At 35.4% G+C, this 13505-nt stretch overlaps 1 protein-coding gene across 1 annotated transcript; it reads left to right on the top strand.

Moving 5' to 3' along the window:
• The first annotated feature begins 5028 nt into the window (after window positions 1-5028).
• On the top strand, window positions 5029-7488 carry LOC141710442 (uncharacterized). The gene is made up of 3 exons (XM_074513050.1): window positions 5029-6611; window positions 6710-6801; window positions 6980-7488. The coding sequence occupies exons 1-3, from the start codon at window positions 5029-5031 to the stop codon at window positions 7486-7488; spliced, it is 2184 nt and encodes a 727-aa protein (XP_074369151.1).
• The last annotated feature ends 6017 nt before the right edge of the window (window positions 7489-13505 follow it).

The following is a 13505-nucleotide window of genomic DNA, read 5'->3' as shown; positions in this document are numbered from 1 at the left end:
TGACAACCATATTCATAAAACTCTTTAAGGTAAACATCTCATCCATGAATTAAATATTGTTTTTTGCATGGATCCTTCGGTCGGTTTTAGTTTTATTTATTATTTCCGCTGTGTTTTTATACCCTGAACCCAACAGTAACATGCAGAATAAATAATGGAATAGAAAGCTTCCTAGCTGGAGCTCAATAGGCCGGTGAGAACCATGCAGCGGAGGAGGCTTCTCAGTGAAATGCTGATCGATAAGACGCAACTCAGTGGAAGGCTCCTCGGTAGGAGGCTGCTCAGTACGAGGCTCGAGAGTAGGAGTCAACCTAAGATCAAAAGGGGGAACATATGAATACCTATCTGAAATATGAGAATCGTGCTGGACGTGCCTATATGATCCCGACACATGAACATAAATGGTATCAGCGGGTCGTCCAACAGAAGCACATATAGGAGGATCCGGATAATCCTCAATATCTGTAGCCATAGGATCAGTACGAGTATTAGTAGATGACTCAGGCACATCATGAGAATCAATATGTAATGGTAGATGATCATCTCCAAGGTCTGTAGCAATAGGATCATCCTCAACCTGAACTCTAGCTCGTCTACCAACAGCAGCTCGTGCACCGACACGTGTACCTCGACGGGCCGGTTGTTGCCTTTCCTGAACCTCCACAAGAATCTCATCAAAACAATGTAAGGTGTAGTCTCTAATAGAATCACAACACTGGTCAAAAAAATGAGACAAAATGATAATCTTTACTAAAGGAGCAACAAACACAAAAAATCAAATATCAAGGCCGAAGGCTAACATGTAATCTACTTAAAGAGCTAACTTAGCTAACGAGTGGGCTGTTACTTTATTAATAAAATTATGGTTATGAAAAGATATTGCCTTAAAAATAGGCATAAGATGAAATACATCTTGAAGAACCATCACAAATGACGAATGATCCAAATCGTTGTTGTTTATGGCCTTGCTAAATCGAAGGAAAGGCCTTGCTTAACGGATGATGAAATATGCTTTAAATTAAATTTTGTTAAAAAAAGATAAAATGCGACACGAAGCCACGTTTTGAGTTTAAACGCTGTAGCTAGTTCCGTTTTGTTCCTTGAATCTCAGAAGCTCCTGTTAATTTTTTTCTAAAATACACAAAAACACTACAAATTTTTTCTAATTAGTGAAATTAAAGCATACAGTTAAAATAACAATAAAAACATACACGAATACATAAAAATGATCAATAAAAATCTCCAAATTCAATACATTTTGAGTGAACATTAATACTAAACAAGTTTCACTAATTAATGTCTATGAATGCAACATTACATCAATTAAATAACTCATTTTTCCCCTTAGGTGCTTGAAAATCCATCAAATTATGGCACCTCGTGATCATTTGTCTCCCTTCTTTTTCTCAACATCTTTGTCATGGATCACGTTTGAAAAGTTAATACCTGTCAGTCAACATAAATCTCCTTTACTCAAAATGGGTTCGAAAACATCAATATAAACAATCGATACATTCTCTAATCTATAGATTTCATCAACTAAAGGTTCATGAGTTAACTTCAAATGTGCGCTGCAGGCAATCACATGAGGTAAAGGATTACTTAAATGATTATCCTCAAACCATTCCTCCGTCCTAGGCTCCTGAATCAACAACTGTTCCCATATAAAATCAAATTTCTTCTCTTACAACTGAGAAGCCAACTCAACTAACCTATTTTTCAATCATGTCTATGATGGTCAAATTTGTAGCACTAGCAAATTTTGTAGCCAAGTGTCTAAAGAAGAATCTATTACATAGCTACCATAATCCCATCATGTCTATCAGAGATGACACAAATCCCATATATCTGAATTGCCGCAACCTCCTCAATCTAATCATGAAGTTCTCAGATTCAACAATAGCAAATGCTAGTGGAAGAATATGACTGAAGCCATTCACTACCACAATACTCAATAGTAGATCGGGATATGGACCATAAAGCTAAGTCTCATCTATTTGTATGATAGGCATACAATGATCAAATCTATCAACACACGGTCTGAAAGCCCAGAATAGTCACTTGATTTCACTTCATGTTCCAAATATAGACATAAAATACTCATTAACTATAAAATATTATAAAAATATGAAAAAAAATTTAAATAGATTACCTCTATACTTCCACGATCTTCCATCTTATCCTTCTTGAAAATCCAAACAACATTGGTTCCAACATTAAAACATTGCAATACTTCCATCAAAAAAGGGAGGTCTTCATATGATCATTCCCAAGATCCATGTTCTTGTCCATTGCTACCTTTTTGGCTTCTCTAATCTTCTCTCTTCCCCACTGGTAATCAAAAATACTTTTCACCATCTTTATTAACACTTTTTCCTTAACCATGGAACGACTACGATTTGACCCTTAACTAGTTCAAGAATATCACGAGATATCAGATTAGGACGGTCTTGGATAACGGTGGTACACAAACATGAGTGTGGTCATGAAGTTTCATACTTTGAAATTTCCCAAGTGATTTTCACAGCCAATCATTTAAACTCCATTCACAACCATTATCCATATTCTTACAAACTATATTTCAATACACCTCACTTGATCTAATCACCTTAATCTCTTGATGATTTCGGATATGAAAATCTTTAACCGTATGCATCAACACTTTTTTTAATGAATATCATCCCCTCCCTCAGCTGCATCGGCTTCGATGTCCCTTCCCGTGTAATTGAAGCCGACTCAACAACATCATAACACTACTAGAATTCTGTCAATAGACATTGGTCCTTAGACATCGGTTGCTCAGACGACCGATGTTAAAGTTCATTTAGACATCGGTTATTTTAAAACCGATGTTACTTATTGTTTTAGACATCGGTCCAGAAAATAACCGATGTCTATACTTATTTTTCAAAAATGAAAAACATTAGTTAGACATCGGTTTTCTATATAACCGATGTCTTTGTTTTATAGACATCGGTTGTATTTTACAACCGTTGTCGATGGTTAACTTAAAAAAAATTAAAAAAATGCGGAAACTTTCCCCCCTTATTCCCCAAATATTCCCCCTCTTAACCAAAAAAAAACCGTTTCTCCCCCCTAATTATTTTTCCTGTCTCTCTCTCACTCTCTCTATGCTCTCTCTCTCACTCTCACTCTCTCTACTCTCTCTGTCTGAGCTCACTCTCTCTGGTTCTCTTTCCCTCTCTCTTCCATCTCTCTGCTTCTCTCCCTCTCTCTCTTCCATCTCTCTCTATCTCACACACACACCATATCAGCTTATAATAAGTACATAGGTTTTAATTAAACCTCAAATTGAAGAACACCATCAGTTAATCAAAATCCATCTACGAGAAACCCGAATTTCTGAACAGGTATGTTCGTTCATTTAGGTTTGTATGTTCGATTAGGTTACATTTTTTCAATTAGGGTTTGTTCATAAATTTTAATGGGTTTTTTCCTTTTTGAACAGGTTTTGAGATTTATTGAGCCAAATAATGTTTGTACTCTAATTTTATATTTTTTCTTTAGTTGTTTTAAATATGCATGTATATATATTTACATAAATCTGCATTTTTTTAACATAAATTAGGGTTGTGTTCTTGTGTATATATATTTAGGTTTGCCTAAATATATCAATTAGGTTTGATATTTGCATGTATTTTTCTTTTCTGGTTGATATCTTCCGATTTTTGTCCGTTTAAAGTTTTAAGTAATAGTATATTTTTAAATTCGATTTTGTCCATTTGCAGATTATCTCATCAAGTCTCGGAATTTGACAGTGCTTGCACATTTTACTTCAAGAAGGAGGTTAGAAATTCTTATTCGTTTGCTTTTTTCCTTTTTTTTGTATACATTATGTAGGAAGGGATTCACTAGTAACCGATCTGTCATTATTTATGTATACATTATTTGATTTGGATTGTTGTTTAAGTATCAGATTTAGTGTATCGTTCTCTTTTAATAGATGAGATGCCATGAATGTACTAGATGTCATTTGTGTAAAATCTTTCAATTTTTTAAGGGCGTGTTTGTTATTAATTCGCGCTTGAATATGTGCACTTGTATTGATTATGCTAGTTAAACAATGTTGACTTTCTTGGTTTTGTTTATGTGCACTTGAATATGTGCACTTGTATTGGTTAATTCGCGCTTTGATGTTGAAATGACCATCAGGTGGTTAGGTTGCTAAATTGCTGGTCATACATTTTCATTTATGGATAAGTCGTGGATATCGAAAGATAGGGATTCTTTAGAATTTGAAATTGGCGTCGAAGAATTCTTGATTTTCGCTGAAGAAAATTGTAAAGATTCTAAAAGAATTCCTTGTCCATGTGGTCGATGTGTGAATTTTAAAAAATTCTCAACCAAAATCATAAGGGGACATATCTACGATCATGGTTTTAGTTTGGGGTATGTTGATTGGATTTGGCATAAAGAAAAATCTACTAGGAGTACTAGGTCTTCTATAGGTAGTACACGTCCTGCTTCAGACCAACCTATAGAGCACTTTGTTGCATCAGAAATTGTTGAAGTTTGTGAAGCGGCTTTTAATTCGGGTAATTACGATAAGGATTCATATGATTTTCAGAGGTTTGTTGTTGATGCGGAACAACCGTTGTTTTAGGGCAGCGAGTGCACAACTGGAAAGCTAGGTTTGGTATTAGCGACATTGCCTTTACTGGGCTGCTCTCTTCAGTTGGCTCGATCCTTCCCAAAGATAATGTGTTGCCTCCTAACGCATATGAAGCGAAGAAAACTTTATCCGATTTAGGTCTAGTGTATATAAAAATTCATTCGTGTCCCAATGATTGTATACTGTATAGGGGCATACATTTTGATGCTTCTCAGTGTCCTCATTGCAAGCTGTCACATTGGAAAGTACGGAAGAATGGGCAACTTAGGGTCAATGTTCCAGCCGAGGTCATGTGGTATTTTCCTATAATTCCAAGATTTAAACGGTTATTTAAATCTTCCTCTACTGCTGAACTCATGACTTGGCATGCAAATCAATGAATAAATAATGACAAGATGCGACATCCGGCTGACTCTCCTTCTTGGAGGAATATCGATTACCGGTGGCCTGCCTTTGGTAGTGAATCTAGGAATATTAGGTTGGCTTTATCAGCGTATGGTATCAACCCGCATACTAATGGGTTAGTCAATCGATATACATGCTGGCCAGTAGTGTTGGTAACGTATAATCTTCCTCCGTGGTTATGCATGAAAAGGAAGTTCATGATGTTATCAGTTTTAGTTTCTGGTCCACATGAGCCGGGAAATAACATCGACGTTTATTTACAACCGTTGATTGATGATCTGAAAAAACTTTGGGAAGAAGGTGAACCAAACGTTTATGACGCCTATAGTAAATCATATTTCACTCTAAAAGCAATTTTATTGTGGACTATAAATGATTTTCCAGCATATGGAAACTTGTCAGGCTGCGTGAATAAGGGTTATAAGAGTTGTCCAATTTGTGGTGACGATACTGTGGCTAAAAATTTAAGTCACAGTAGGAAGATGTGCTTCCAAGGTCATCGCCGTTATTTGCCTAGGCACCACCCTTATAGGAGGCAGAAGGCGGCCTTTAACGGACAACAAGAGTTGGGGAATGCATGTCAACCCCTTTCCGGAGAAGAAGTGTTAGCGCGTCAGGAACGAATTGATTTTTGTTTTGGAAAAGAGGTGAAGAAGTCGAAGAAGGTGGAATGTCCACAGAAGAAAAAATCTGTTTTCTTTGAGTTAGAATATTGGAAATATCATCATGTTCGCCATTGTCTCGATGTGTGTGATAATCTGCTTGGGACGTTATTAAATATGCGAAAGTCAAAAGTTAGTGAGGCGGCATGTCGTGATATGATTGATATGGGTGTTAGACATGATTTAGCTCCTCAAGTAGGAGAAAAGAAGACCTATCTTCCTCCTTCCCCTTTTACTTTGTCGAAGGTTGAAAAAAATAAAGTGTTGAACTCATTCTTGTCTATGAAACTTCCTTCTGGACATGGATCAAACATAAAAAAATGTGTATCCATGTCTGATTTGAAGATATACGGGCTTAAGTCCCATGACTGCCATATCCTTCTCCAACAACTCCTCCCTATTGCCATTCGATCTGTTCTCCCGAAAAATGTTAGGGTCACAATCATACGACTGTGCTTCTTTTTTAATGCTTTATGCAACAAAGTTGTCGATGTCTCGAAACTTGATAAATTGCAGTCAGATATAATAATAACCTTATGTGATCTAGAAAAAATATTCCCTTCATCATTTTTTGATGTAATGTTACATCTTATTGTCCACTTGGTCCTAGAAGTGCGTTTATGTGGACCGGTATTTTATAGATGGATGTATGCCTTCGAACGATTCAATAAAGTGCTAAAGAGCTACGTACGAAACTCATATTATCCTGAAGGTTGTATGGCAGAAAGCTACCATAAAGAAGAATTGGTAGAATTCTGCACAGAATTTATGAGCCAGACTTGTACAACTGCCGGCATTCCAGTTGAGCAAGGCAAGCAATCTGGTCCATTATCAGCCCCGATAATAAAGGTCGTGGAAGAAAAAGAGCGAGATGAGGCTCATCTGCATGTCCTTCAAAACAATGATGAAGTGTATCCCTATATCGTGCACGTTTATTTTATTAACTTGTCCTATTTGTTTGAAGATGTAATTTTTGTGGGTTATTTCTAATATTTATGCATATTCTCAGAATGCACAAGGAGTATTTGGATGAAATTTACCGAGGGAAGAAAAAAGTGTTCATTGGCTCATGGGAGAGCACAATCGGCTATTTGCCGATTGGTTTGAAAAAAAAGTAGGTTTTGTGTATTGTCTATTTAAATAGTTGTTAGTTGTAGTGAAATGAAGGGAAATCCCGATGCTGTTTCAGAGACGATACGATGGCTCGCTGGAAAACCATCATTTTCTGTTTTAACTTATCAAGGTTTTTCAGTCAATGGATTCTGATACTTTACGAAAGACCGAGATGATGCGCGTGTTGTTCAAAATAGTAGAGTTTCTATGGTTGCTAAGGCAGTCCAGGTGTCCAGTGCGAAAGATTTAAACCCCATTGAGAGTGATATGACCTTTTATGGCATAATCTTGGAAGTATGGGAGTTGGATTACCATGAGTTCAAAGCTCCACTCTTCTTATGTAAATGGGCAGAGAATGATAAAGGCATAAAGATCGACGATCTTGGCTTCACACTTGTGGATTTCAATCGACAAAGCCATAAGAAGGATAAATATGTCTCTATTGACCAAGTCAACCAGGTGTTTTACATTAAAGATCTGGTTGATCCTACTTGGTCGATCGTGTTAACTTGCACAACTAGAGACTATCAAGAGTTGTATAACGACGATGATTTGGGTGACACGATCATGGAACATCCTCCCTTCTACTCTAACATCCCTGCTTCTGATGTGACCAATGAAGACGTTGCGCATAGTATTAGGCCTAATGTTGAGGGAATTTGGGTTAAAAAATGATCCTGTTAATTTAGCTCTCTGTACTTTTTGCTTGTTATAATTTAATCAGCATATTTAATTTTCCTTTGTAATTTTTTTGAGTAAATGAATTATAGTGACTAATGCATTTTTCTTTTGTAATTTTTCTTTTATATTTTTTTTGTATTTTGTTTTTGTATTTGTTTTGAAATTTTCCAGTTGTAATTTTGAATGCATTTTTATTCATGCATATGTAATTTTGAATGTATTTTAATTCATGTAGAGTTTCATTTATTCAGTGACTAATTATTTCTTGTTTTATTATTCACAGTGAAGGACAAAAATGGCAAAGAAACAGAGAACCAACAAAAGCAAATCTAAAAAAGTTAAAGAGGTCGAAGAACATTGTGATCAGGAGGTTGAAGAGCACTGTGATCAGGATGGACAAGCACCAAGTGAACCTCAAACTGAAAAGCAACAGTCTGAACAAGAAACAACAACTAATTCTAATTCTGTGAAAAGAAGGTTGGGAGCGGCACGAGGTGTTTCCTCTCTTAAAAAAGTATTGGTAAGGAAGGCCCAGGGCAAGAGATTTAAAATCAGATACAATGAGTTTGTAGTTCCTGTCGGAGATACTAGGTGTACCTTACAGTCCTACATAAGGCACCTGGCAAGAACTATGATTCCTATCGACATTGACAGCTGGCCAAATGTGGATCGGGAATTGAAAGATAAATTATGGCTTGATATTAAGGTATTAAATTATAGTTGACACACACAACTTATTTTTAGTACTACTATCTAAGCCTTATAAACTTGTGTATTTTATTGTCCATAGGGTACATTTAAAGTTGCTCCGGAAAGTGAGGCTATGGTGCTTAAGTCTGTAGGAGAGAAGTGGACACAGTTTAAAACTGATTTAACAACTAAACACGTGATGCCATATGCTGAAAAAAAGAAGAAACTGAAGAGGCCTCCAAAAAATTATCTGTTTGTGGGTCAAGAAGCTTGGACGAGATTTATCGCGCAGAGGACAGGTGATAAATGGCTGGTATGGATGCATTTTCTTTGCCATTGTACCCTTTTTGGATTTAGAATATTTACTTGGATATAATTATTCATTGTATGATGCAGAAACTATGCACCTTGCAGAGCGAAAGAGTGCGTAATCGAAAATATCATCATCGTTTATCAAGGAAGGGTTACATTGGTTTACAAGAGGATGAAGTAAGAACCTAGCTATAATTTTTTCTCATCTTCAACAAATAAATTACCTTTTAATTTTTTCTCATCTTAAACAGATAAAGAAAGGCAAACTGAAGCCCGAGGAGAAACCAGATCGGGCAATATTTTGGAAAAAGGCTCGAAAGTCAAAGCTAGATGATGAGGAACTTGATGAAGATAAAGAAGCAGTATTTGCCAGAATTGTAAGTAAAAATTATGAAAAAAACTGCATTTAATCGAGATAAACAGATTATAATGAGAAATCTATTTATTCCTTTATTATTCATAATATGTCCCTAAGATCTGATGTGTATTCATATCTGCATTAGGATGAATTACTCGAAAAGAAGGAGAAGGGTTAATTCGTACCATCTGGAACTGATGATGTGTTGACTACGGCACTCGGAACTCCTGAGCATTCAGGCAGGGTTCGAGGAGTTGGAGGTTTCGTCACCCCAAAAATGTTCTTTAATCTGCCGAAAGAGAGAAAACCTGCAATTACCAAGGCGGAGTTGTTGGCCCGTGATAGAGTGCTACATGAGGAGTTGGTAAGAACAAGGCGGGAAATGGCTGAGCTCAAGACATTGTTTACAGGATCTAATCAGCAGTCTCTGAATTTTTCAGAGAGAGCAAGTTGCCAACCAGTTTAAGGAGAACCAAAAGCAAAAGAAATATTGGTGAATGATGATTGTCTTGCTTATGATCAACCCCCTCCATCAGAAAAGAAGGTATATTTCACAAATATTATTGTAATTATACGGTTCTTCAAATCGTAGAGTAATTATATAATTTACTCCTTACAATTATAGGGTCCACAAATTTGTGAGCTTTCGGTGGATAGCATCGAAAATAAGGTTGCTTTTGGTACTGTTTTTGAAGATGATAAAATGAATGTTTCGGTTCACGGAGTGCCCCTGAAGCCTGGACATTCTCGTGTGTCGGTTGATGGACATATCCAACCAGATGCTTTAATTCCCGTGCCTATACCTGGTGAAATTGAACATGTTCGTGAAGCCGTTGGTTCACACTTGGCATGGCATCGAAATTTAATCAGCCTACGGACAATTGTGGTATTTACATGTGCTTGTTGGTTGCTAAAGTTGTATAAAAGTTGAAAAATAGGGGTTAATTAGGTGAATAAATGTCTACTTATATTCTTTCATTTTTTTGTAGAAAAAGAAAATAGATGTGTCGCAGTCAAAGAACAAGGGTGAGGTGCATAAAATTCAACAAGAGTTCACTCACGTCAAGGTCAGCAAGAAAGTGCCACGCCAATACAAGGTATTATACAAACATGCTACGACATTTATGAAAGCCAGCGGGGAATTGATCCCTATTCCATGTGATTCCGATGTGTTTGGAGTTCAGAAGACAATATATATATTGTATGGGAATTTAAAAGAATTGTTAGAGTTTGACATGATTGGACAAGCTGCGATATCTGCGTATATAGTGTAAGTAATTTATTTTCGTGGTTATAGGTTCTGTTTGAATTATCGCACAACTGGTCTGCTAGTAATTTTAATTTCTCCCACATATGTATAGGCACTTGCATAGTACAATTAAGAGGGTTTGCAAGAATGATGATGTGGTCCTGTATGGATTTTTTGATCCTGGGGCCAACTTTAATTTGAATGCTGATTTTCAACGAAATGTTGGTAGTCGGTTGAAAGAGGGTAATCAAAATCACATATTCTTCGTGCCACATAATCATGAGTAAGTATTTTTAAATGCATATTGTAATCTATTAATTTAATTTTCTTTTAGGTTTTTAGGCTATTTTTAAAAATATCTAACTTGTGTAAATTTATAATAATACAGTTGTCACTGGATTTTGGTCGTAATATGGGATGGCCACATTTACATTCTCAATCCTTTGCCTCATCCAACTCATTTTGATGATTTAGAAAAAGCTTTATCAGAGTAACATTATTCCTTTTATTTTTTAGGTTGTTTTCCTTTATTTCTTGTATTCGAAATATGACTCTTGACACCGTGTCATTATAATATGCAGGACAATAAAACAAGTTAATTCTCAAATAGGAAGGGGTAACAAAGCTCCTAAAATCAAGAATCTTGTCGTAAGTAATTTATTTTATAATTTTTATAGTACGACAGTAATCTTGATTTAATCAGTTTGTAAAGCCAGTTTTTTTTATCTTAACAGGGATCCCCGAAACAGCATGGTGGGGTTGAATGTGGTTATGTGGTCATGAGGTACATGAAGGAAATTATTGAGGATAGGGAAATTTCTTGTACTTCTAAGGTCCGTACATTCATTTTTGTATGACTGAATGTGGCATTTTAGATGCATTTTTTTATGATTTCCCTTTTCGGTTTACTCAATTTTTAGTGGGCGACCAAGACTCGCAAGTCTTACACTCTAGAGGAGCTAGACCAGGTTCGCTGTGAAGTTATTAACTTCATTCAAGACACAATGTAGATTGTAAATTTCCTTGCCTCGCTACTGTAAATTCTGGTTTCATAATGTACTTGATGATCGAATTTGTAAGATGCATGTTTGACAATGTGTTAGAACTATTTTCGCTATATATTTGTTGTTGGTTGGTTAATATAGATGTTCTCAATTTTCTGGTAGATGTTTTAGGTTGTTGATTGGATAAAAACAGTTGTTCGTTGAATCTGGGTTAATTGTTGGTTGATGGGGTGAAAATTGTTGGTTGGTTGGATGGAAAATTGTTGGATGATTGGATTTTACCATATGGAGTTTTCTGGTTCATGCAAAAACAGAGATGCTCAGTTTAATTATAATAGAAACAGATATCACATTGTTATTACAACCGATGTTAAAAAACCATAAATAACATCAGTTTACACATATAAAAGCAATGTCTTAAAATCACAAAGACATCAGAAAAATAAAATATTCGATGTTAATAAAGGAATATTAGCACATGAAAACAGGGTAATAACATCGATTTAAAAATAAACACCCGAGGTCTATTTATCATACTAATATCGGTTTTTTAGAAAACAACCGATGTCTATTATCAACATTGACATCGGGTACTTAGAAAATGATCGATGTCTATTATCAACATTGACATCGGGTACTTAGAAAATGATTGATGTCTAATAAGATATAGACATCGGTTTTTTATTTTTAACCGATGTTATTTTATAAATATTGATTGTGTGTTATAGTTGTAAACAGGCCTAATCGTCCTAATATTACATTTCTCAACTTGACATTAAACAATTATATAACATCAATGTGAATTAGACATCAGAAATTTTTCAGAAACGATGTGTAATATTACATAGACATCGGTTTTTAACCGATGTCTATGAGAAAATACATATAACATCAGTCGCGAAGACATCATATATTTTTTACATAGACATCGGTTAAAAACCGATGTCTATGGTCTTTTTTCCAGTAGTGTAAGCATCCAAACCTCTACTACTAACCGTATCACCATAAATATACATACTACTAGTAGTTTGACAATCAGAACCCCTATTACCACTTCTCTCGAAAAATCTCAAACTAGTTTTCACAACTCTCGAACTTGTTTCAATCAATGGATATGTTGAATTTTTTGTGAATATATTTCAACAAAGAAAGGAGGTCCATTTAAAACAATAATTCCAAACATCATCATCATCAACCGGAATAATACCAAATTTTATATCATTGAAAATTTCCATCGATATCACAACTTAAAATCATACAAACTTCTATAAGATTTCAGATTTTTAATAAACTCTTACTTGGATTACGTTTAGCACTGTTTTTGGTCTCTCTATATACACATCCTTAAGGATAAAATTATGATTATGTTTTTATTAGGAAAAAATATAAAACCCTAGAAGCTAAAGGTGAGAGAGAGAAGGGAGAAAACAGGTCCGTTTTTGGTGCTAGTACATGCATCCTCTCTACCAGCTTTCGTGTGGATACCTCTACAGCGTAGATCTTTAAGGTGGGATACATTGTGTTCGGTTAAAGCTAGGATCTGCTTTTGATAACCATATTTGTAAAGCTCTTTAAGGTAAACATCTCATCCATGAATTAAATATTTTTTTTGCATGGATCCTGCAGCCGGTTGTTAGGAATAAATGTATTAGTTTGATGATAAGTTAACCAAAACACTTAAGTACAAATCTAGTGTTTGTAACCTCAACGGATAAGACCACTTTGGCTATCCGTTGATGGAGTAGCTTTACTTAGAAATAAGTTTAGTATTGTAGCGTATTTCAGTCTCTGTATTTAAGTTATAATTTTTAGAAGTTGTGGGAAATTATAAGTCATGTTGACTACTAGTGGATATGCAAATAGGAGGGCTAATTGTAAATATTTCATGCCTTGTAATTTTATATAAATGAAGTAGTATCAACTAATAGATTAAAGGCTTTCAACGGATGAGAAACAAAGCTTCAACGGATGTCTCTAAAGCTTGAACGGATAACATCCATCAACGGATGAGTGCAAAAAACGGATAAAGCTTCAACTGTTAAAGCATCAACGGATGAAAGCTTCAACGGATGCTCAGTTCCATAGCAGTTGATAGTGACAATTCATAAGCTGACAGAGGCACATGGGTTGACAGAGATAATTGGAATGTGGTAGCCTCTTGGAGGAATCAAGAAAAAGTAGCATTTCCATCCTGGTGCAAACAAGGAAGTATTCAAAGATTCACAAATTATCTCAGATTGCATTGGAAAAAGAAATAAAGAAGAAACATATGAAGAACTATTTTATAATTGTATTTTATCATTGTCTTCACATGTAAACTTGGTGATATATAAACCAAGTTGCAGCTAGTAATTAGGTGTGAATTTTCCAGAGCTGTTTAGAAAAATATAGAGAGAAA

The sequence above is a fragment of the Apium graveolens genome, chromosome 1, assembly GCF_009905375.1.
Source record: "Apium graveolens cultivar Ventura chromosome 1, ASM990537v1, whole genome shotgun sequence".
In the NCBI taxonomy this organism is placed as follows: domain Eukaryota; kingdom Viridiplantae; phylum Streptophyta; class Magnoliopsida; order Apiales; family Apiaceae; genus Apium; species Apium graveolens.
Note: the sequence above shows the minus strand (reverse complement) of the source record. Positions and strands in the feature narration are given on the sequence as shown.

What these genes read in the sequence shown, in the direction of transcription:
- LOC141710442 (XM_074513050.1), top strand. Translation starts at nt 5,029, where the DNA reads ATGCGACATCCGGCTGACTCTCCTTCTTGGAGGAATATCGATTACCGG. An exon ending in CTTCAAAACAATGATGAAGT is followed by an intron (nt 6,612 to 6,709) that starts GTATCCCTATAT and finishes GCATATTCTCAG; the next exon opens with AATGCACAAGGAGTATTTGG. An exon ending in AATCGGCTATTTGCCGATTG is followed by an intron (nt 6,802 to 6,979) that starts GTTTGAAAAAAA and finishes ACTTTACGAAAG; the next exon opens with ACCGAGATGATGCGCGTGTT.